Source organism: Calidris pugnax, unplaced genomic scaffold, assembly GCF_001431845.1.
Source record: "Calidris pugnax isolate Ruff unplaced genomic scaffold, ASM143184v1 scaffold141, whole genome shotgun sequence".
In the NCBI taxonomy this organism is placed as follows: Eukaryota; Metazoa; Chordata; class Aves; order Charadriiformes; family Scolopacidae; genus Calidris; species Calidris pugnax.
The window spans coordinates 4,652,432-4,677,672 of NW_015090902.1; the positions used below are offsets into that span (position 1 = coordinate 4,652,432).

At 38.0% G+C, this 25,241-nt stretch overlaps 1 protein-coding gene across 4 annotated transcripts in view; it reads right to left on the minus strand.

The window, feature by feature from the left end:
• Positions 1 to 502: 502 nt before the first annotated feature.
• FBXO25 (F-box protein 25) overlaps positions 503 to 25,241 on the minus strand; it is a 33,082-nt gene continuing 8,343 nt past the window's right edge. For 2 of the 4 annotated variants that reach the window (XM_014948983.1, XM_014948985.1), the window contains exons 3-11: positions 21,313 to 21,422; positions 19,933 to 19,982; positions 17,366 to 17,458; positions 12,877 to 12,970; positions 11,948 to 12,132; positions 9,797 to 9,979; positions 7,566 to 7,709; positions 4,380 to 4,406; positions 503 to 1,743 (exon numbers count right to left, since the gene is read on the minus strand). In XM_014948983.1, coding sequence (XP_014804469.1) covers positions 1,654 to 1,743; positions 4,380 to 4,406; positions 7,566 to 7,709; positions 9,797 to 9,979; positions 11,948 to 12,132; positions 12,877 to 12,970; positions 17,366 to 17,458; positions 19,933 to 19,982; positions 21,313 to 21,422 — 976 coding nt within the window. In that variant the 3' untranslated portion in view covers positions 503 to 1,653. Of the gene's footprint in view, positions 1,744 to 4,379; positions 4,407 to 7,565; positions 7,710 to 9,796; positions 9,980 to 11,947; positions 12,133 to 12,876; positions 12,971 to 17,365; positions 17,459 to 19,932; positions 19,983 to 21,312; positions 21,423 to 25,241 lie in introns of those variants that run through there. The other 2 variants (XM_014948986.1, XM_014948987.1) reach the window with 2 other exon arrangements.

The following is a 25,241-nucleotide window of genomic DNA, read 5'->3' on the forward strand; positions in this document are numbered from 1 at the left end:
ATGGTGTGTCCCTCAAGAGCTGGCATGTTGTCTGCAGGAGGGATGGGTCCTTGCAGTCCCTGATCAGAGACCTTCAGTGAGGGCGATGGGTGAAGAGCTCAGCACAGTACTAAACCAAATGCTGACTGCAGAACCTTTCTTCAAAGCAAGCAGGCAGCATCTTAAGATACCTTCATTGAAAGAAAAACCCCACAAAACCCTGTATTGAAAAATCCACCTCTGGGTAAGTTCAATGGGTAAGGTTGGTGTAACGCTGAAATTAAAGCGAATAAAACTACCTCCTGAGGAAATAAATATTCTCCTCTTCTTGTATCCAGCTGTCCTATTAAAAAGTGCTAATACAGCCCATTACTGAACAGCAATGTCACCTGCAGTGCTGTATGCTTCTCGTTCCGGTACCAATTACTGCAGAGAATAGAAAGATCTTATAAAATTCAAATGGATTCATCTCTATGCACAAGAGACTTCTAGGAATAATAGATAAAAACATGATTTATTACGCTGTACAAAACTAGATTCAGAACAAGCAAGTGCAGAATATAATACATGATTTATTTTTTCTGTACATTACATATTATTTGTTAAATTTCATTGACAAATCCAAAACTTCCCTAATTTTTCCTTTACCTGCCTAAGCCAAGCAATTAATTTCGTTCTACAGGATAGAAAATAGCTTCCTGGAGAATTTATCATCTGATTAACTTGGCAGCAGGTGCTTCAGCTCAGAGTGACTTTCCGCATTTCCCACAGCTTGTGAAGACTTGTCAGGTTAGAAGCTCAGCTGGCAGTACAATGCCCTGCCACGGTACCACTCTAGAAACAACCAACTCCATTCTAATTAAAATTTCAATAATGTCTTCTTCTTAGAAGATGAATTAATGCAGTTGCATTTGTAACCATACCAAACAGTATAAATGGAGGCTGTAGCTACCATAAAAAAAAGAAAAACAAACATTATTTTCCAGTAGCCCCAGATCTGTCTCTTGAGTTAAGCAGGATGTGCTGAGATAGGTTATATGTTTAATAAAGTCCTTAAGAAAAATAAATATTTTTGCATAATGTATGTACAAATATTGGTCGGTTTCCTTCATTCCTAGGTTCAACAACAGATACAACCCCAGCTGTCTTTTAGTCACCAGCTCACCCTGATTAATGTCACCTTAGTAACTGATGTATTAAAGAGTCCAAGAGAATATTGGCCTATTCTTTATAATAGTGCAAATTATATGGAGGTGTTTTGAAAACAGTGCCTTAAGGAAAGAAGGATTAACTAAAAAACCCTCCTTTGGCCCCTAGAAGAGTAGTTTAACTCTTCCATGAAATTTTCAAAACTCCCCCACATAATTTTAACCAACTATTAAGGCGTCAAAAGATCGGATTTAAAGTTGAGATTAAAATGGTCCTTCTTGGACTAGAAAAGCAGTCCACTGAAGATTTCCTGACAATGAAATTTTCTTAGTGTGTCTCCTCCTCCTCAGCTCTTTTCTGCACAAACAGAATATAAGCCTGTCTGATCATCTCCCCCGTATTTTTTTTTTTTTTAAACTACAACAAGACATCACAATTAAATATATTGCACAAAAAGCATAATGTATCCTGCCTGACTCTCCACAAAAATGGCCACAAAACATAGGAGAACAACTACTGAACATCTCAAAATTTGAAGAGATCAATGAAATGCTGAGGAGATACTGGCATGAGACAGGTGTCTGGATCACTGGCTGTGCAGGGGTGTCCTGTATCCTGCAAGATGAAGGAGAAAAAAAAAAAAGTAAGTTCTTTTTCCACACTTGCAATCTCCCTCCACCCCCAACTTAAAAAAAAAAAGGCAAAAATTCAGATATAGGCACATGCAACTATTTCCACTGTAAAACTGATGGGAATTTGCTCTTTTAAAGAATTCACCATATTTCTATTATTGTTTTAGACTAAGTTGTTCAGAAAATGAGCCTTTCCAGTTTGTCTGTGGTAGTACAGGGTAGCTTCAGATTTCAGGAAGAAAGACAACGAAACCACCCACCTTCTCCTCCTACCAAAACCGGGGCCTGAGTCAGAGCTCTGGAAAAAAGTTTCATATTCCTTATTTGTTATTTTTTTTATGAGAGTAATTAAAAAAAAGCACCTGCTTCGTTGAACACGAATTATCTATTTAATGAAAGTCTCAAATCAACTGATTCTTCAGGGGGGGAAATTAGCTCCTTGCTGTCAAAGGAAGGGCAGCAGACATTTCCAGAAACAAACAAACAAAGAAACCAACCCCTGAAGGGTTTGTCAGCATTGCTTGCCTTGCTTTTTCCCCCAGTATCTTTTTCTCTTCTTTCACTCCTACCTTATTCCCACCTGAAAGCATTGCCTTAAAACAGAAGTTAGCACCCAGGCAAGCCAGGAATGTAGAGGATGATCAGGATGGAAAGGTTTGTCATTATAAACACTAAGCCTGCAGTGCTTTCTTTAAACTTGAACTTCGCACAACTGCCTGGTTACGATTCAAATTCCTTTTCAAATGAAACGCTGGGTTTTGCACAGTATTAGAACCCTCTACAGGAAGGAAAAGCTAGAGGTGTCATGAGAAGAAGGCCCCAGACAGTTCAAGGGAGAGGTTAAACACCTTGATCAATAATGTTGTGAGGCTCAGAAACTTAAAGGGGTTCTCTCCCTTTTCTAACAGAGTTGATGAATTCATCATGTGGGGCAAGAAAACTAGAGTGACTACATGGTAAGTAGCTCACAGACCACTGTAGCCTTAATTTCTTTTGTTTCCATAGGAAATGAAGTTACATGCAATTCAGTTAATAGCTGGAAAGAACCCATAAGTGAATTTTTTTTTCCCTCACTTGGAAACTCACATATGGAAATTGTCAAAGATGCCACATTCCCTTCCAAAGCCTTTGCAACACCAAACACACTAGGTGAAATACATTCTAAGCTTTTCCAATTAAAATTGTTACTCGATACATACATTATCTGTATTTTTCAATCAAGTCTCTAGATGACTGCATGAAAATACCATGTGGTATCACCTCCTCATTCTCCCTCTTTGTTTAATAATTGCTTTAACGCCACTTGAGAACCAGTTGTTATATTCATGACATACAGCAGGAAAAACAGATATAAAAAGAAAACAGAGAAATAGAGTAGAACTGCCTGTTTGAGGAAGTGGCAGATGAGAAAGAACAGAAGACTAAAACCAGAAGTGTTAAACCTAACACCTTCATCTATCATCTTCTCTACCCACTGCCATGTCAGTGTCATGTCATTACTTTTCTAACTTCCAGGAAAAAACAGCATCAGAATTCGGATTCTGGGAAAGAAGCTGGAGTGTATCCCCTTTTAGTGCTTATTTATACTCCTAAATATTTTAGACTGAATTTGTAACGTGCTATCTGCTTCGCTCTGCACATCATGAAAACATTTTTGAAAGCTCTGCTCAGTCAGGAATTACAGGTCCACATCACAGCACGATCAGTTCTTGGGGTTTTTAGTTATTAAAAACAACAGAAACAGCAATTTTACAGTGAAAAGAGTGATGAGGACTGAAAAGAAGAATCATAACTTTCTTGTAATTATGATTATTCCACCTTCCAAGAAAAATGTACTTCCCTTGAAATGACATTTAATAAATAGTGTTCAAAATCATACTGATTTTCAATGTATCTACTTAAAGCTAAAACAGAATTCTTTTAATTAACAAGAGAATTCACCAGAAGTGTTTTCTCACAAATGTAGTTTTCCTCCTCAAATTTTATGATAAATAGAACACTAAGAAGCTTCCATAACAGCTACAGTCCTTTTCTGTATAATTATTTCCACCATTTCTTCATTCAGAAAGCAACGTTATAATTGCCTCCCCTCCACTCTCCAAAGTCACATGCACCCGATTTCGGGAATTTCTTTTCAGAGACACTTTCATAACAGTACCTATGACTACAGCATTCCAAGTGGAGTAAAATCAATTTTAGTATCTTTGCATTAAAGAAAATTATCTGAGGTTCATTTTACTCTTTTCAGATTTAAGTACTGAATTGAATCAGGGAGTATAGAAACAGTTTATAAACACTGAGCGCAGAGAAACCCATTTCTTAGCAAAATCTGGCTGATCTCATTGCCACCATGCATCTGTGTTCATTAGAAGTCGAATTATGGTCCCTAAATTTAAATGGCATTAACAAAGAATATGGCAATAATAAAAAACAACACTGATGCAAACCTGAGATGGAAAGTCACCACTACCTTATCTAATAGGGAAACAAGAAACAAAAGTATTCCTGCTGCTAAACTGATATGGGGAAACAAAATCAAAATAAAGAGTATCAAACGATATTCACTTTAACATTACAGAACTGTCAGCAATGAGAACAGATGAGACACACAGGAAATACCTTGAGTAACAAAGCAAGGTGGTAGTCCTTTGAGATCGTGAAGAAGGAAGCAGGAAGGAGAGCCATAAAGTAAAAGAAGCAGAGTTAAGGTTCATTGAAGCTGAGGTTCATTTGCCATTCAGAAAAATAGTCTCTTATTCTTGGCAAAAATCAAGCAGCTGGAGAACCAAAACCACCAGTACAAGCCCCAATACAACTAAACCCAAGTGTGAATGTTGTCACAAAACAGTTAGACTCATTTACATAAAGCCCTGGATACTGAAAGGAGGTAAAGCATTTCAACTTCTAGGGGGATCTCTGGGATAACTCAGTGTGCTACTGAGTGAGCAAAGAAAATAAAAGATCTGCCCACAATTGCAGCATGGCTGAGTGGGACAACTAGTACATATGAAAAGCGTTCACAGAGGCATTAGTCAATAAGTAGTTTGCCATTACTTTTACATTACTGAATTACATGTGTTCCCTCACTTTCATCATGGACAAATCCTTTACTTATAGGTCACTTCTGACAGTCAGTCAATATGAAGAAACTCCTAATCATTCCCTCCTTTAACGCAGATGAGTACAAGATGTTCTATTAGATCACAATGGATCTGCTACAATGGATTTAGCAGTCAGTTGGACTCAATCTTTAAGGTCTTTTCCAACCTAAGTGATTCTATGACTGATTTTTTCTTATTGAATTTAACATGACTATGGTCACAGGTTTGAAGCAAGTACAGGAATACAAATGCTGCTTCCTGAAAAGCTCTTACAGACTCGTTAAGAGTAGCACTAAGATTATTACAGCACACTGAAAAGTGAGATTTCCCTACTTGAACTCTTTGCTAATTCAATTCAGTAGCCATCAGTTCCTTCCTTTGCAAGGCCTTCTTTAAAAGAACACAAAATGCAGGACTGGAAGAATTTCCTGGGGCACCAAGTGTAGCTCTCTCCTGCTGCCAGCAATGACATTGTACTATCAATTTCATAAACTGAGTGAAATTCTTCTCATCACTAGCTAGGCCTGTGCTTTGTGGCTATTTCAGAACCTCGCTGCTTTGGTTCTTAGAAACTCTCAACTCTCAGCGCAAGTTTACCCACAACTAGTTTCTACAACTTATTTGCATTAAGGCTGTCCTTTAGCTTAAATAATAAAATAACTTCCTTAAGTAGCTTCACATTTATTCATCCCTTCTCTGTCTCTGAGAAGACTTTATGGAGGGCAGTTAAAGCTTATTAGCTTTAACACAGCTAATTTAAAAGAAAGAAACATCTCCTAGTCTTCATGCCCTGATCACTTCAGTACTTTTTCATCTGCAACTAATCCAATGTTTTGCTTTGTTCTTGAATGAGGGGAGAGGAAAAAAAACCCAACAAGAAAAGCCACAAGTGCAATACCAAGAAGCGTTCAGCACATTGTCTGAAGTTCTTCTGAACGGCCTTGAAAGCAAAAGCTGCCTGATTTTTCAAGTGTACCATTAAAAGAAGAAACTAAATTGTTAAGTATTATAAACTAATCTGAAGAATCCAGCACTTCCATTTGTTTCAAGATTCAAACACTTGCTACTTTTCCTCTCTAAAGTGTGATTTCTCTTTCTTTCTCTGAAACTCTCAAGAAGTTGGGTTTTGGTGGCTTGTTGGTTTTTGTTTTGTTCCACCCTCCTGCCCCGTACTTGCAATGGGATTATGAAGGGTAAAATCTTCAGTTGAGAACAAAGTCTGTACATTATAGACACAATCATATGTCAACCACTCATACATGTAATTCAATAATCTGTCTAATCAAGTATGATACTGAAGCTGGAAAGAATGTCAAAGCCTGATAAAAGTTCTTTATGATTAATAAATATTTTCACCTAGCACCAAATTTTTCTGGAACTAATAAAGCTCCCCCACTTTGTTTCTCATCTTTAAGCAGCTTCGGAAAAGATACAGATACAAGTGGATGAAGAAGCAGAACTACTTTTCCCCACCGTGTAACTTGGAGCAGCTAGCACTGCGGTACTCACATCGCCCTGTAAACAGAGGGACTGTTGTTCAGACCAGTGATTAATCTCTCTTAGCGTCCCTGCCAATAAGGGTGCCAGATGTGCAGAGATCAATTAGTCCAACAATCTATTTCAGCCTGATGAAACATTTATTTTAAGACAGGGACAAGGCTCAGATTCCAAGACCTAGAGAAGGAAAACTGCAGTGCAGAATAATCAGGCTGGGAGGCATCTCAGGAGGTCTCTAATCCAGCCTTCTGCTCAAAGCAGAATAAGCTATGAGATCAAACCAGGTTGCTCCAAGCTTCCTCCAGTCAGGTCTTGAAAACATCTGAGGCTGGAAACTGCCCAACCTCTATGGTCAAACCATCCCTTTGCTTGGCTGGCTCATGGCAGACCCTTGAGTTCCTCTGAAGTGGTCGTCTCTAGAGCCTCTCCTCACAGGGCAGGGCCTTAAGTCCGCAAGGCAAATCCTCAGGTCTCCCTGATGATTTGGCCCTCATCTGAACTCCATCCAGTTTTATCAGTGTCTTTTTTGTACTGGGGACCCCCAGCTGGATGCAGTATCCCAGATGAGTGCCAAGTGAAAAGGGAAAATCACTTTCCTCAACCTGCTGATGGTGCTCTTGTTAAAACGGCCAGACACCTGCTACGGAATTTTAGTAGAAACAGGCAATTCATCTATGACCACATCCTCACTTTAAGATCTGCCCAAATCTCCAGGATGAGGCAGTCAGGTCTGGAATGATGATCTAGTAGGTACTGCTCATTGATCCAAACAAAGCCCCTTTACAACTCACTGCGTTGTGTTTCACTAAAAAACATAGAGTGCTATGATTCCAGTCGTAGATTGGAGTAGTCAAGGTACAAAGACACCTGCCTGCACAGGTTCAACTGCCTCTTACAGTCACACAATCTCCAAAGTTAAACATTTAATTACAAACACGTTGTAGTCAAAGTGCCGTGCTTTCAATTATACAGAGATCAGAATGAGAGAACGTTAATGTAGAAAGCACTAACCCTTTACACAGCAAAGCCAGACAATCCAAACAGATCTGATACCAGAAATGCCTACCCGCATGCATGCTATCTGCTTACCTTTAAAATTTCCACTTTCAAAGAGAAAACTGACAAAATGACCTTAATATTTTTCCTTTCAGATGATCACCACTAGCTGTTTGAACTTATTTCTGATTATCTGTTCCAAAGCTCTTACCTTCCAAAACAGAATACTACAATGTCGACAGAAATGCAAGGTGTCCCCATACTGTTCCTTTATCGGGTAATATTTCTGAAGTGCAAAGTACATCAGCTTCCAGTCAATGTGACCTTTTTCTGATGGAATCAAATGCCTACAAAACTGAACATAAAATTAATATTTTCCTTTAAAATTGATAAAGAACTAGTCAAACCAGGCAAAGGGCTGGGGGGACGGGGGAGGAAGGTAGTTAAACTAAAGTTTTGTAAGTGGAGTTCTTTAAAATCAATAATCTGACATCATACATCTCTACAAAGCAGTGAGAGAGATTGGCCACGAAAAAAAAAAGGAAGATAAAACACTAAAAATAGGAGGGTGCATATTTGTCAAGAAAAAGTAGGCCATACACAATTGATCTAAGTCTACTGTCTTTAAATTATTCTAATTATAGTCAAGAACCATATAACAAAAACAATATTTAGACCTGTAAGTAATTAATTATATACTTCAAAAAAAAACATTCCGGAATAAGTTTTTTTAAAAATGTGCATTACAAATAGTGGTTTTCTGCTAAGACAGTAACTATGGATTTAAATAATGCTCTTTCTTTCATTTTAGAAGTATATACATGATTATTTTTCACATTTACTTATGATCTTTCTAGAAGAATAGCAATAATCAGTGACTGATGTACTTCAGTACATCAGACTGAGGTACTATGAGGACAAAATCTGCATGTAAAGATTAGCTGATGCACTGGCTATTTCTCCCCAGCTTAATACACAGCCAAGGTTTATTAAGTATGTATTTATAAAAGCCTTCTGTTCTACTCAGCGTGGATTAATGCTAATACATTAAGGGCTTTCTTCGCTCAGAAGATGATTCCTAGATGGGAAGAATAGCACTGCCTTTGTGATTTCAGCTACACTTCATTTCATAATAGCTTCCCTGTGTAGAGTTCTCATTTTTTCCAAAAGCGCTCTTCAGATATCAAGTATGTTTTTGTGGTTGTTTCAATGGTTCAACAAATATACTGCAAAGGACAGGAAAAACAACCTAGTGTGAGTCTGAACCTTATTAAGGTAGTGTACTTTTAAACAGAAAAAACAATTTGATATTGGAAAAGAAATAAAATCATTAAATTTCTATCATTAATAACCTATTAAGAAATTGAACCTGAACACTTCAGAATGCATGGGAAACACTGTGTACAAGAGTCCTTTATAAGGCACAGGGGTAGTTAATTCTACTGAAATGCTTAAGAGATCTTTTTCCCAGCATTACCTTAGTGTAACAGCCTCCTCTCCAACCAGTCAATAGAGTTTACCTCATCCAGCTTCAAACCCATTCAACTGCTACATTAAGCTTAAACTTCTTATCCTTATAACCGCATCTTGCATTCTTCCCAGCTGCTTCTGAAGAACAGTTTTTCAGTTTGCCTTTGTCTGTCTATATTCTCCATGAAATTCATTCTAAAGCCTTTCCTGTCACCAACATTTTTATTTGGGTCAACTCCACGCAAATTAATTGATCTTCACTCCTACCTTTCCTGTTACAGTAATACTTAATCTGGTAGTCACCAACCAAATGGTAACACTTCAACTTGTCAGATTTAAGAACGTTTATTGTAACTTCCTCCAGTCTAGGATGTACTAGGTTTTTAAGGTTCTTCCTCCAGCTCTGATGAGGTAACTTCTATTTTCATAGCTTTATATTCACCTAGTCTAGGCGTTCCTGGAACACTTTAAAGCTTTTTATGAGGAAGTGACAGAAAAGTACCATTTTTCATTTTGTTCCTAATTTCAAAATCTCAAGCATTTGTTCTAGTCTTTTTTACAAAAAAAAAAAAAAAAAAAAAATATTCAATTTTGGCTTCACCAGATTGTTCATGTAGCCTAAAAGTTTGAGCAATCTGTCTGCCTACCTTGGTTAGTAAAAACAAGTACTACTTTGTGCACTAAAATTAGAAACACCTTAGAGGTATCCTCTACTGTACTTGTTGGGAATTGTGTAGTTTAAAAAAAAAATTCTTATGGTAGAAATTTTTTTAAAATAATGCAAGGAAACAGCCTGATAGTTACCCTAATACAATTTTTAGTATGAACCAAGCTCAAAAAGAGAGAACATTTTCACTATTAGTGCACACTGCCACATTTTTATCTCAAAAAAGGCGAGTTCACACTTCATTATTAGTATTCCATATTGCAAAGATAAGGCCCACCTCCATGCAATTGATAAGAATTTGTTACCTGCTTTTCTGCAAAATGGTACTGGCAGAGTTTTTTCCACAACTGTCTGTCTTCACTGAGCATGTACAAAGTTGGGGTCACTTGACCCAGAGTAATAATGTCCCAGCCATCAGAGAATCTGTACAAGATGTTATTCAGCATATGCAGAGGGAGATCACTAAGCGTAAGACCATTGTTGACTTGCTGGAAATAAGAGTTGAAGACTTTTAACTACAATAACTTGACATTATAAGGTATAAACAAGATTCTTACTTTAGAGGTATCTCAGGTCTTAGTTTAGTTTGTACAAAACCATTGAGTAATATCTATGGTTAATTCTGTGATACTCTGATTACTTGGCTACCATTATTCTCTAACTGCTGTTGTTGAAAACTGAAGTGACTACAGACACAGAAGGAGCTACAGACTGTAGCTTTATAATTGATAGCTTTCCTACCGTTAAAATAAGCATGTCTTAAACTATTTAAATTTCAAGTAATTTTAAAACACTTCTGTTCTCAGAAAACAATTCAAGATTATACTGTCTTAAACAACAATATGTTCAATTCCACCTTTGAGAGAAGCGTGCTAAAACCCTAACTATAATAAAGATATGAAACAATTATTTATAATTTGTAGGATAACTACAGTTTCTCAATTTTTATTAAGAAACAGAGCACATGTTAATTTATCTTAAGACAACTAGAGTACAGAATATAGTACAGAGTATAGGACTGAAGAGCAGAAATGCAGAATGAAAGCACTATGAAAGTCAGAGACAGAAGAGAGTAGGTTTTTTCCTTAAGCCTGGAGATAGTTCCCCTGATGTGCAAATAAGGAACCCTGCAGGGGGTATTGGATAAGAGCTCCAAGGAACTTTTCATTAAGAGTCTCCACTTCTGCTGAACTTTCTCTTCAACGGGGTGACCCACAGCACAGCTCATGCATGACTGAATGCATGCCCATGCTGCCAAGGTGGCACAAAGCCTGGTACAGCTGGAGATGGTGGCCCAGCTGGCCAGGGAGGGAGTGACATGGCTGGAGACGGTGGCCTAGCTGGCCAGGGAGGGAGTGACATGGCTGGAGATGGTGGCCCAGCTGGTGATGGAGGGCCTCACCTAGCAGAGCTGCCCAGTGGAAAGCAGGCTCTCACTTGCATCAGTTTCTTTCACAACCATCCATCTCACTTACAGACTAGACTTTCCATAGTGTCATCTGTTCTAAACATCCCTGGGACTACAGTTCTGTTCAGGGATATGTGAGCATCACAGATGCAAGGTTTCTCATCGGTTCTTTCAACCAGTGTAAACCAGCTCAGACGGCAGTGGCACACTGGAAAGAAACAAACAGCAACTGCAGCGTCTCAAAACCGTCTGTGCTGCGGTTGCTGGGCAGAGGAAAACTGCTGGGATTGGGTTTCCCCATTTCTCCTTTCTATTCCCAAATTAGCTGGTTTATTCAGATACCCGGAACACACAGCAAGGACAATTTCAAAATTTCACAGCTGAAAGCAAACAGATTAAAAAGTTGTATGACTTTACTGTGAGCAATGTCTTGCAGCATTTCTTTCTCCTCGAGTAACCCAGACAGATTAAAAAAAAAATTGCCTGCTTATCATGAGAAGTTTCCACTATAAAAACCAGGAGCACTGCATACCACATGCTTTGAACAAAGTCACATGATCAGAATCTAAATGCTGAAGTAATTTTTTATTTTTTTTTAAAAAAAACAACTTTGCTAAAGAATAAAGCTGTAAAATTGCTACTTGAATATTTTAGTTTTCTTAATCCACCTCTAAAATTCCTTTTAGATTTATTTCTTCAGTAGTAGAAAATTTACTTTGGAATTAAAAATTGGTATCTTTTTCATGTCTGTCTGACAATGTAGAGAAACATTTTGAAATTTATTTGGATGAGCAGTTACATCTATATACCTCTACCCCAAACCAGCCATACAGGCACGGTAGCAGCCCTCATTAGGAAACAGCTATTGAAACATTAGAAATTTAAGTTGATTCCATTTCATTAATTTCATATTACTTTTCCAAAAACAAAGACAGCAAGTAAAACTGTTTAAGATGTAATTGAAATTTTGTTCACTTATAAATCATAAACCCATATTCAATATAATTTCCCTCCCCCAATTATTTTTTAGCATGATTTAATAACATACCTTGTTCATCTGAAGGTTTTTTAGTTGTTGTTGCCACAGAAGGATAGTTTCTAATCGACAAATCCAAATATTGATGTTGCCTACCAGCACAGATTTTCCTACTCCCCTGATCAGTATACAGAGAGTAGAACTCAGATCCTGTAGAAGATCTTTGATTAATCGTGGATTATATTGGTCTTCCATGACTGGAAAACAAAACAAAGCAAATACAATTTTGGTTAACTGAGTTAACCAAGTTAATACAGTTAGCTCAACCTAATCAACACTTTTTTTTCAGTGAACTAATTGAAACTCAACTGTTTGTGTACAAATAGCTGCCCTAATTCCCACCATGACATTCATTAATCCTGTTTCATAAGTGCACGATCAATAATTAACAATTTCACAGGCAAATTTGATGTAACATTTCATGCTATGCATTTAATAAACTTAATGCTGAACAACTAGTTATAAAACTGATTTCTTCTATTTAAAGTAGATCATATTACATCTCCATTAGTGTGCTTACCAGAAAAAAAATAATTCAATATTATGTAATAGTTTTTTTAAAATAAACAATATAGAAAAGCCATTAAGTACTTTAAGTCTCAGTAGATCATGCAAACTGAACACCAAACATGTTACTAATCTAAAAGCTTTCACATTTCATAAAAGAATATAATTTAATAGTAACCAATAGTTTCTGAATAGAATCTAATTGTAGATTAATTTCACCAATCTGTTTCAAAAGACGTAATTCCATAATCAAGAGAAAACAACTTATCACAACTATGGGATGGGGAGTATGAAACCTTTCACTGATTAAATATGCTATTGCTTTGTCTTACAATGTAAAAACAGTAATAAAGCTAACAAAAAAAAAAATCAACTGATAGCTTAGTGACAGTGATTACATTTGAACAAGCAGATTACAAAACCTTGGGTCTTACCCTTCCGTACAATTTTGTCCAAGATGTTAAAGTAGTTCTTCTGTGCTGCACCACTCAGTGAAGTTAATTGGGATTTTGCAATTAACTGCAAAAGCTAGGGCACAGAATTAAAACGCATAAGAATGGCAGAAATAAAGGATGGATTCAAATACACACTTTCAGTACAGACATTCACCTACAACAGCCTAGAGCACTGCAACCGTATTTTGTGAAAACATAACTATAGAGTTCAGAAAACAAAGCAAGAAAAAAGCAGAAAGCTTTAGGCATTCCCACCAGCATCCCACTAACAACTCATGAAGAGATGTACATTTTCAAAATACTACACAAATACTAGAGTTTATCTCTGTGACAGAGCCCATGACAAATGGTCTTTATAAAGCTGTAACGAAACAATGAAGGGAGGGCTCACAGATGGAAACGTGGTCTTTGATGTGGCTGGGTCTTGAACCCCCTGACAGATTTGGTGGCCAAGAACATCACTGTGAACTGGTATCAACTACCAGATTTCCAGTTTCTGAGCGAAAGTATCATATTGGTCAAATTGAGGTGTGATGGACTTAGTGCTTCCTGCTCATGGAGAGGAAATGCCATATTTTACCTGGCCTCAGGAAAAAAAAATAAAAAAATACTGTATTACTCCCAAATTTAGGTCCCTGGTAGAAGAAACCAGAGTGATCTAATAATGAGCAGTATACATGTATACATACTGTATTAGTAACTTTCCCTTAACTATACAGTAAGCATCTCCTGGCAGTCCACATGTTTCTCTCTGGAACCACTGTGGACAAAAGAGCTGCAGAAACCGTGGGAATGGTCTAGGGGGAAGTCACCAGAACAGCCTAAGGTCTCACTGCACACAAATGCCACACTCCAGCTACTAAAGGCAGCCCTTGCTCCATTCTGACACCTTTGCTTTTACATTTTACATTCAGTTTTGCAGCTGACAAGCTCGTCGTATGAAATACAAGAGAGGCTTCGGTGTGGTATCAGTATTGTAATGTTTAGAAGCGTGGCACTGAGCTTCACAATTGCAATTGACAATGCTGAGTTCAGAACAAGCGTTCTGTTCCCATCAGAAAGGGAAAGCAGGGAGCAGAAACCAGCATCCCCTATAGAGTGCTGGAAACACCGACCCGCAGAGCCGTGCTCTGTAGGACAGCATCGACAACTGGCACACAGGGTGGACAAAGACTAAGCCTGCCAGAAATTATTTTGCATCTTCATTTCTAAAACACTCATTTGACACGACACTCAACATTCATTTTCCCTTGGAGGAAGAGAGAATACACCTGTTCTCTCCCTGATTTAATAATGTTCCTTCTGGCTTCTCTGCATGATCCCTGACAAAACATTATGTGCAATGAAAGGAGGAAATAATTCTCCTGATGAATTTAAATACAAGCAATCTATTTATACAGGTTTTGAGACTGGCTATCAGGACCTTTTTCTTGGCGTTTTCAAAGCCTTTTAGTTTCATTAAGAATTTAGAGCACACCTAGAGGTAGTTTGCCAATTTTACAATTTTGCCAAGTTTGCCAGCTCAAGCAATTATGTACATTTCTCTTGATCAATTTCAAAAAAAATCACTTATGTCACTCAGACTAAAGATCAAAGAAACAAATCCACCTGGCTGATTTTAATGAAGATTCCAATTCAGTGAAGGTTAATATGAAAGGATTAAGACAATTTTAGCACATGCACAAGTGCAAGGATCTGACAGGAGTTCAGTCTTACTGATTCATGCAATGCCATGGCTTATGTTGTCTACTAGAGATTATAACTTTGAACGGATCAACTGTTTATTCAAATGGGAACATTCTGAAAAAAAGACCATCCATATCAAACTCAGTGTATCAGACACTGAACAGCTAAGAAATGTTCATTATACTACAGCACAAACAAGTGCGGGAAAATAGCTGATCCTACCCTCCTCCTCCCACTGCCCACCCTAAAAGGACCCTGGGCAGCCATCTATATTCACTTTTAATAACGATTGGGAGGTTTTTAGTTAGTTGGAGAATAAAAACCAATCATCTTGGTGGTCTGGAATCAAAAAAGAGCTATCCAGTGGGGCTTGGAATTTAAAAAACTGATTTGTATCTTGTAAATGCAACAAGCAGAACAACACACATAAGAGTAATCATCACTGTGTTGATTCATAACTAGGAATAATTCTTAGAGGAGAAGAAACAGGAATTGCTAAACTGCATTAAGAGATCTACGCAAAACATCTCCACTATTAGAAAATTCAGGGAAGTTAATGAGAACTTGTATAAAACAGATGGGTATGGGATGACCCGCTTCTTACATTAGGTCTCAGTTGTAGACCTAATGGTTAAAACCTGATAGAGCAGATTAAACATCCTTTATAAAAATCTGTTGTGACTTTGCCTTTTACTGACACCCACACAGATGTTTTAATTTACTAGATACAACACCACAAATGTTTCTCAAGTCAACAAGTTCCCCAGCTACAGAATGAGCAGCAGCTGTGATTCATATTGATCACGTTTATTAGCAGCTCAGTAATTTCTAAGGTCTTAATGTACAGTTTCTATACCTGTTGGTGACAGTCAGTTTGCCTCCATCACCAGAAAGGAACTGATGCAAAGGTAATTAATTTTTTGTAACTGTAAAACAATTTTAAAATTAAAAAGATTTAAATAAATTCTGAAATGCTAAAAGGATTTTGGAAGTCTGACTGTTATTCTAAATCCACTCTAATTTCTTAGGGTTTACCATTACTCTAGTAACGGTTCGGATCACAAAGCCAAGTTTCTGAATTTTAAAGTATTGCTCCTTTCTCAACAATCTTAAGCTTGGATAACTAAACCAGCCATTTATGTTTTTTGATGAACAGAAGGGAAACTGGTCATTGTGCTCATGAGTGACTTTGCACTTTGTTCTGATCAACTGTTTTGAGCAACTCAGCTCAGGCACTGCAGCATCTAAAAAACATGTAAGATTCTAGTTCTAGATTCATTCTACCTGTTTACCATTCAACTGAGGTGTTCAAGGCTGACCCCATTTAAAACATGATTAATCTTTTTTAGGTGCTTTTTTTTTTTTTCCTACTGTTTGAGACTGAAAGGCCTTGGGAAAAATCAAGGTTCTTGTTTCTGTTCCCAAAACAGCATTAAAAAGCAGTGTTCTAAACCACAATGCATACATATATAAATACAATATACCAAAAAATCTGCAAGGTGAATGAAACAGGCAACTACCCCAACCACTAGCCTGGAAGCAAATCCCTTTTGCTTTGTTTCCTTTGGTCCTACATCTCTTGTTTTTCTGGAAGTATAATACACTGTCTCAGCTTCACAAGGATGGGTAGAATGTGTTTTCTCTCCAAATACTCCACAGCCTAGTGGCAAGGGTATTCTCCTGGTATGTTTATTTAATTTTGATTTGTATCTTTTCAAGCTCTGGATACCTTCCAACCACTACGTTATTTGTGAACAGCTTCACCACTGAGCTGAACTCTAGTCCTGATATGTCTCACATTTTGAGCTTCTCTAGGAGTTGGGACAAGTACTTTACTACCTCTATCTAGTTGACAAAAAAACTTGGGGCTAGGGAAAGATCAGTATCTCCCAGAGCAGGTATTTCCATCTAGGCAGTTGGTTAGGCATAGAGGAAATTGAGGCATGACATTACATGGCTCTCTAAAGTACAAGGTACACAGCTTCAGAAAACAGGTAGATAACACTGTTGTCCAGAACTTACACGTTCCATGAACTTATTCTCAACTTAAATCTAGACTGACTCAGAGAAGCTAACATAGTGAGAAAGGGACTTTCCAAGGAATCATGAGATTACTACACCAAAAATGTTTCTATGAACTTCACACCACGACATTATTTGTAAAAGACAGCTTGCAATAAAACTCATTTCTGGAAGACAAAAAGAAAGGAAGACTGAAAAAGTTAAAGTCTCAAGTTTTAAGGGATGTTAAGAAAGGTAAATGCATATATATCTTGTCCTAGATTAAAACAAAAAAGTGCAATGAATCACAGGACCTTTAAGAAGCTGCAGAAGAAACACATTGTAGAGTATTTACACATTGAATATTCTTCTGGAAATCGCTATTTTAAGCATATTGAAGACACAATAAATTATATTTAAGATGTACTACACTTTGCTAGTTTTGGCTGTATAGGAATTATTTTGCCTTTAAAGAGAGTTGGCTACCCAGACTAATGAACAACAACCGAAATTACCTTCAGTGTTTTCCTGTAAATGCACAGCCATACTGGTCATCACTATCCTCCTCAAGCTATAGCCTTTCATAGAGCAGTATGATGAGTTTTTACCAAAGAAAAGTTACTCAGTTTAAATTTGCTTCATGCAGTATAAGTTACATACGAACAGGATATTTATACAGTCACAAGTCATCAGCTGTTCAGTGCAAAATGATTTCTTTTGTACACACAGACACATCAGCAAACGCATTTTTAAAATATGTGTATAAAATAAAGGAGCTTACTTTGACCACGTAATTGAACCTTCTGATGTCCTGAATTGCACTTGAAAAGTCTAAGCGGTTAAAAGCTTCTCCCAAAGTGCAATAGCCATGTCTCTGAGAACAAGAATAAACACACTTTAAATGGAAAGAAACTAAGATAACATTGAGGAAAACGTTCAGAAAAGCACTCTGCCATGCAACAGATCCTTACGCACATGCTCCCTGGAAATACTTATTTCTTGTAGAACAAATGAAACCAGATATGATATTTGGAATTAACAGGTATATAGGCAATATTACTTGACAGAAAGGCCTTTAAATTCATCGTAATAATGCAATCTGTAATCACTGGTATCTGAGTGTCCTGGGAATCTCACTCCACTGTTGCTGGCACTCTCTCACGGCTGTGACGCTCCCCGTTTGCCTCAGCAGGAGGCAGAGCTTGTTTGTACAGCGGTCTGAGCTCACAACCATAAGCATTAACTGCATCACGTTTGAGAATACACATACAGTTACTTGCTCCTGGGATTGGAAGGCCAAATGGTCTCAGTATCTAGAATTTATTTTCTGGGTGCTAGAAGTTGAGGCACAATTATTCCTAGGTACCAAGATCAGGAGAAGTTGCATTTGCTTTTAGTGCATCTGCACAGGTCTCTTAAGCTGAAAAATGGAAGTTTCAGAGGCTGTTGTGGAACTACTCAAGGCAGTAGCAGCAGCCTGCAATGACATGGGATCACATAAACCGAGTAAATTGAGAGCCACAAAGCCATACAGGAGCAAATCTAAGGAAGAGATACCTGCTGAGGGTAGTGTGCTACTATGGCTTATCAGCCCAGGGAAGGAGGGAGATAAATAATTATCTGAAGTTCATTCCTAGAGAGACTTCCTTGGTGAATTATGTGATAGTGAAAAGATGGCAGTACAACTTAACTTCTTGTTTGCAATCCAAAGAAATCCCACCCTGGATGTACCACAGGAAACAGTTAACTGTGCTCTGCAGAGTGATGGCAATTACTGCCTATCAGTTAATGACTAAATTCAGGATCATACTGCTTGCCCACCCAGTTAATATACCCAAGATCCAAGATCTGCATACTCACAGCATGCAAAACTTGGTTGGCTAATAGCAACAAATTAACACTTGCAGACAACAAAACTTTTGTTGAAATGTAAATAACTGTTTAGCCAGAGGACAGCCACAAATATCAAAAGGCCATGCTTGAACACATTAACATAAGAACTCCCTTGAACAGCTGGAAGCACACTGCTAAGAAGCTTCAGCTCTACCTTTCCCAACGTATCACCATGACAAAATGACTCAAAGAGCATCTCCCACTTCATTTCAGCTGCATCCCTGCACTTGTTTTGGTTTTTTATATCTTCAGTGCTCTCCCACAGCACGTTTCATGTATTTATTATCAAGACCTTCATATTCTTGTCAGTTTGCCCTAAAATTCAGTATCCAGTTTGGAAAATAAGTTTCCTAGTTTCAAGACAGCCATTTCAAAATCAGATAAGTTTACAACCTGCAAGGAAAACTTGACCCCCTGTAAATTATGTTTTAGATTAGCTTAAATTGTCACTCTGACTTTTTTTGCGTCAAGCATGTTTTTTCCTTGCTACTTTTTCATTCTGCTATTTAACTTTTAACTCTAAACTTTTTAATTTATACACAGAATTACTTGAAAAAGATTAGTTATTAATTCTAACCATCCTTGTTTTGTTGTGTTTGTTGTTTTTTGTTGTTTTTTTTTTTTTTTTAAACACAACAGGAAAAGCAAATGGTCAAGTATTAGAAGACAACAGCAGTGACAAGAGTAAGTGAATCTGCACATGAAAATATTTTGTCCACTCTCTGAATAGACAAGAAATAGACAAAAGGCAAATAATCACACACCATTAGTACACCAACTTCTGCACAAGTGTGTGTGTGGGGAAATAATCCCGAAATACAGGTTATGAAGGACAGCAATGAGTGGTATTTTAAGCAACTTGTGTTTTGGCCTGAACGTAGTTTGAAAACTCAGCTCAACAACCTTATCAGTCAAAGCACCATAATGACTGGTGACGGTCCATCACATCCCCTTCCTTCTCACCCTAAATTTGACATGGAGAAAGAGCATGCTTGAGATTTTGCAGACCATTGTGAGTAACTACATCTGTCACAGATGAAGATAATACTGGGAAACAGGGTTATGAATCTGGTGAAAGGCTTTGTAATACCCTTCAGATGTAGAAGGGTGGCCTCCAGTTCACTGGCCTGCAAGGTGAAGTCTTCTAGTGTCTCCTCTGTATAAGCTCTCTCCACAACACTATGCTCTTCCTGAGTACAGAGCTCTTTATAGTCTCTCTCAACTCTAAAATGCAAAGCCAACTTTTGTCTGCATGGGTACGGGTCATCACACTCATCTCCTTCCCTCTCTCCTTGCTGGAATTGCTGCAGATGAGTCAAAGTTTCCAAGTTCTACCCATTCCACACAACCATAGGAATCAACACAGGAATGAAACTCAAACTTCAAGACAAATACTATTTGTCAATTAAGCAGCACAAAGATCGTAGGAATTGACCCACAGCATGCAGAACTTACTTCCCTGGTGCTTTCTTTATGGACATAAATCCACTTTTCACGATAAAAACCTAAAATAAAAATCAAAATATAAGAATTTTTAGGCTTCCACTTTAAGTAATACCTTCCAGAAAGAAATTGAACAAAACAGACCGTCCTCAACAAAATGCTTCATAAGATAGGAGAGATGGTAAGCAGTTCTAATGAAGGAAGTTTATAAGTGCTGAAAATGATGACTACAAGTTTTCAGAAGTTGTGCACTCCAAAAAACAAAGGAAAAGTTAAATAATTTTATAAATCACCCACAAAAGTTGGCACAGAACTTGCAGATGCAGCACAACTTTTGTGAAGTTGTCAGTTTCTCCTGCAAAATCCCTGAAATTTTTTCATCCAACAGGCTCCTCAGCATTTAACACAGGAAAATTCAGACGCGAGCAGGTAGAACCTTTTTGTTCTGAACACTCTACCCCTCTAATCTATTTTCTTCTGTAAAGGTGCTTGCTCTCCATCCACTTGGTTCAACTCTTTGCAGAATGTTCCAGTGAATCAACAATACAAGACTAATGAAAGCAAAGAGGCAGGTTTTCAGCTTTCAGAAGTCTGGTGTGTCACCAAAAGCAAGCACACCCTTACATACAGCCCCTTGAATCTTTTGAAATACTTCAAATCCAGACAAGCCTGAGGAAGCTCACAGCCTTCTGCAAGACCACCTCTGTTACAATTTTGGGAATACCTAAACAATGGAGATCATGTAAAGATCAAAGTACTAGAAACACCAAAAAGTCACGTATTGACTTTTTTTTTACCTTCTCTACCAAGTTCTCTACATCGGTAAGTTTACTTGCTGTCATACACTTATTTGCAGTTTAAAGTACAGGTGATTTTCGAGAAATGAGAACTGACAATAATGACTTAGATGTTTTAGGTGTTTCTTTTTTAAAAAAAGAACTATTTTCAAGCAATTAAATACTGAGAAACTCTTTACACAGAGCTATAGGTATTATATTTATTTATGAACTTATTCTAGAGCTGCAGTACTAATCAGAATTTGAATTAAGCAAAAATAAAACAGCTGCTTTGGTAAGCAGAAGCTTCCATAAGCATCCAGTAGAACTAAATTTAAAACTAGTCAACAAAACAGTGGTTAGTACCATAAAGCATTTTATTCTTGAATGAATTACTTTTGGATCTTTGAAAAAAAACACATCACAAAACAGATGATCACTGCCACAGTTCAATTAAGACGTATCACTTCTGACACCAGAATTTGTTGCCAATACAACAGTAAACATAACTCAGGAGGCCACTCCATAGCTGAGTATAAATGAATGGCTATTATAAAATTTTGCTGAACCTACAGGAGTCTTCTAAAATGAATGAAGAAAAACACCCCAGCCTTACATTGCGAATCTGTGTTATTCCTAAAATGATCTTTTTTCCTTTTCTTGGCTGCAAACTCACAATCTTCAGTACTGTATATTTCTTCATCTTCATCATCACCAGTTAAGATGCTGAAATAAACACATCTAATTAGAACAGCAGTAAGTATTTAAGATGCATACATCTTATAATTCTCTGCATTAAAGTCTGCCAGCTGGAAAAAAATAATCATGTTTTTAATTATGTTCTTCCACCTGAAGGCCTACAACACCACATATCTTAATAGAGAAGCTGTCTTGCTCTGTTCTTCACAGTGGGGTTGAATTTTTATCTATTTAGAAAGTCTTTCTTTTAACAAATGGCCTGAATCACAACACTGTACATAATTCAGGTATCACAGTAATGTTTTTTCCAATGATTAGCATGGCATCAAGAAGCACGTGGTCTACCCTCCTCTCTCCTAGAGAGTATCAGCTATACCTACATCACTTCTGACAGTTAACTAGGTAACCTAACACTGAGGACTATACTGAATAGTTACATACAGTGTATAGATGGATAGTGTGATGGATATATGTGAAAATATATATAAAGAAACTATTAAAAAGTTTTGTTGGATAAACTAACCTTTCTAAAATTCACATACATTTAAAAACTGCCTGTGCTACACGAAGTCTACACAGTTTCATTAATTTTTGCTTTCCACTTTTACTGATTATTATGAGGAACAGCAATATAGATAGGAGTGGGTGTTCATTTTTCTACCATAGACGGAAGATAACACCAGGGGAGGTTCAGATGGGATATCTCTTGCTGGAGAGCACCTCTGAGGAGAAAGACCTAGGAGTCCTGGTGGATAATAGGATGACCATGAGCCAGCACTGTGCCCTTGTGGTCAAGAAGGCCAATGGCATCCTGGGGTGCATCAAGAAGAGTGCGACCAGCAAGTCAAGAGAGGTCATCCCACCCCTCTGCTCTGCCCTGGTGAGGCTCCATCTGGAGTACTACATCCTGTTCTGGGCTCCCCAGTTCAAGGAGGACAAGGAACTGCTGGAGAGGGTACAGCAGAGGGCTACAAAGATGATTAGGGGCCTGGAGCATCTCCCTTATGATGAGAGGCTGAGGGACTTGGGTCTTTTTAGTCTGGAGAAGACTGAGGAAGGATCTGATCTATGCTTATAAATACTTAAAGGGAGGGTGTCAAGAGGATGGGGCCAGTCTTTTTTCAGTGGTGCCCAGGGATAGGACAAGAGGAAATGGGCACAGACTTGCATATAAGAAGTTCCACCTAAACATGAGGAGGAACTTCTTCACTTTGAGGGTGGCAGAGCCCTGGACAGGCTGCCCAGGGAAGTGGTGGAGTCTCCTTCTCTGGAGACAGTCAAACCCCACCTGGACACGTTCCTGTGCAACCTGCTCTAGGTGGACCTGCTTTGGCAGGGGGGTTGGACTAGATGATCTCCAGATATCCCTTCCAACCCCATATCATTCTGTGATTAGGAAAAATTTTTTACACTGAAAGGGTTATTAATCATTGGAATGGGCTGCCCAGGAAAGTGGTTGAGGCACCATCCCTGGAGGCATTTAAAAGATGGGTAGACATTGTGCTTAGAGACATGGTTTAGTGACAGTTTTTATCAGAGTTCGGTTGATGGTTGGGCTTATCTTAAAGATCCTTTCCAACCACACAATTCTACAATTCTTCATATGAAGGTCACAGTGCTACACAGTTAAGCAGAATAACTAAGCATACATGGTAGTGGAGCTTAACTGTCGGACTATTTTATTTCCCCATTATTATTCTTTGACAAGGAAGTTGTATACAAAATCCTTCCCATTTTTTACTATTTTTTGATCCAAATTTGCCAGATTAGTCTATCAATGTCAGTTTGAACTTCAAATTGCAGCAACAACAGCTGAATGTTGTAAGACTGAAGGACACCGGTTTATTCAAAACTAACCTGCATTTGGGCATTGAGTTGCAAAAATAAAATTTTATTAGTGTATTGCTACCATTTTATACAGTTAATATTTTCAGGCTTGAACCATCTTAAGGAGGATGACTAAGCAACACTGTAGAAAATCTTTGAGTTTTTAATTGCTCTAATCAGTAAATGCTAGCTCAAAGATTCTGTTTCTGAGACTTCTCAGCTTGAGTAAGTTGTTTTCATCCTAGGTTTAAATCTTGAAAAAAAAAAAGCTAATATACCTATACATTTAGACAGAGCTATACATTCAGTTTAGAGACAAGGAACTGAAAAAAGCAGAACATGAACACTGAGAAGTTACTTTGGTTACGTAACATTCCAATCCATCAGTTTCTTTTCCAAAGAAAAATCCAAGAAATCTCTTTTTAAGCTCACTAAAATCATGAATTTAATTGTTTTAGCATACTGACTGCATTGCCACAACACATGAGAAGTTATTTCAGAATAAGAGAAGTTGCTGCAGAATCAGAAATAGGGCCCAAAGGTCCCAGACCCGACTTTATCATCCTAACAACAGAGACAAGGCTAGAGAGACATGGCCTGACTCTCCACAATATAACGTTCAGGCAGAACAGAAACACTCCCACTCCCATTGACCCAGTGCAATGGGGAGAGGGGGGAGGCAGCATTCCTGAAGGCCAGCTTTAGAACAGGAAGGTTAATCTGGCAGGATTCCTTCTTTTGTTCCTGGAGAGAAAGTGTCCCTAGAAAGCAATTAATCCAGTAACATACATGAAGTGATTTAAAGCCCACCCAGTCCCCCAATATCACTTCCTCAATCATCAGATGAACAATCAAGGCAGCTTAAGGAAAGTCAATTAAGGCAAGGAATTGTGAAGTTGAAGAGGGCTATTTCCAACACCTTTGTCTAACATTCAAATTTGCCTGTGACATGCCTGCAATTCTTCATGTCATTTTAGACAAAAGATGAATTTGACTTGCATCTGAGGACCTTCTCATAGAAGCTTTGTTTTCTCATGTTCTGTCCCTCTTCATGTGGGGAGCCTTTCCCTATTGATCTGTAACCATCACCATTCTTGACAAACTTTGACTCTTACTGAGAATGAAAGCAAGGGTCCCACAGACAGAAAACCAGGCACTTCCCCAGCGACTGTTCGCCTTCCTGCCAGAAACATGGAAAGCTGCTTGGTAAGTAACAAAGCTGCTCCACTATATCCAAAAGGAACCCTTGCCCCCCCTCCCCCCCCCCCCCCAAACCCCAAGCTAAGATGCAAGAAACCAAATCAAGAGCTGTACATGCCATATGGTGCAACAGAAGCCTTAATTTAATGCTTTTATTATAATACTGCACATGACATTGGAGTGCACCTGGAAAGCTTTAACATACATAATATTGCCAATTTACAGCTATTCTTACTTTCTTGTCTTGACGATGCACTTCTTAAAAATAAATATTCTAAAGCTTCTAAAACCAAACAGCCTGGTGTCTTTAGAACTACAATACCCCACATTAGCCTTGCCAGAATTTCAGCTTTTTCAAAAAAAGTAATTTCATAGCAGTATTTAAATAACCTCTTGGATATGACACTTAAAATGCTGGAAAACTTAACAGGGATATCCGAACTCCAACTATTCTTCCTCATCCCCTTGCTTCTTTTCTCAGGAGGAATGAATGCCCTCAAGACATGCAGTTACCTACAGAGACAAACCAAGCATTTTACAAGAGACTCAAAGCCATTTACCACTTGACCATGCAGGAAAAATCCTGAGGTAAGTGCCTGCAGCAAATAACATTACAATGTATTTGTCAGATACCAAAATGATTTAAGACTAGATTCAAATCCAAGGACTTCTATCCAGTGTGAAAGACTTGTGAACACCGTATCTCACGTATAGAATTAGACAAGAAACAGCGCAGACTCAAATGACTACGCTCCCAGCCCAAGTAGGCGTGAGCCTAACACAAAAAAAGGAATATCCCCATTATGAAAATCTTAATAG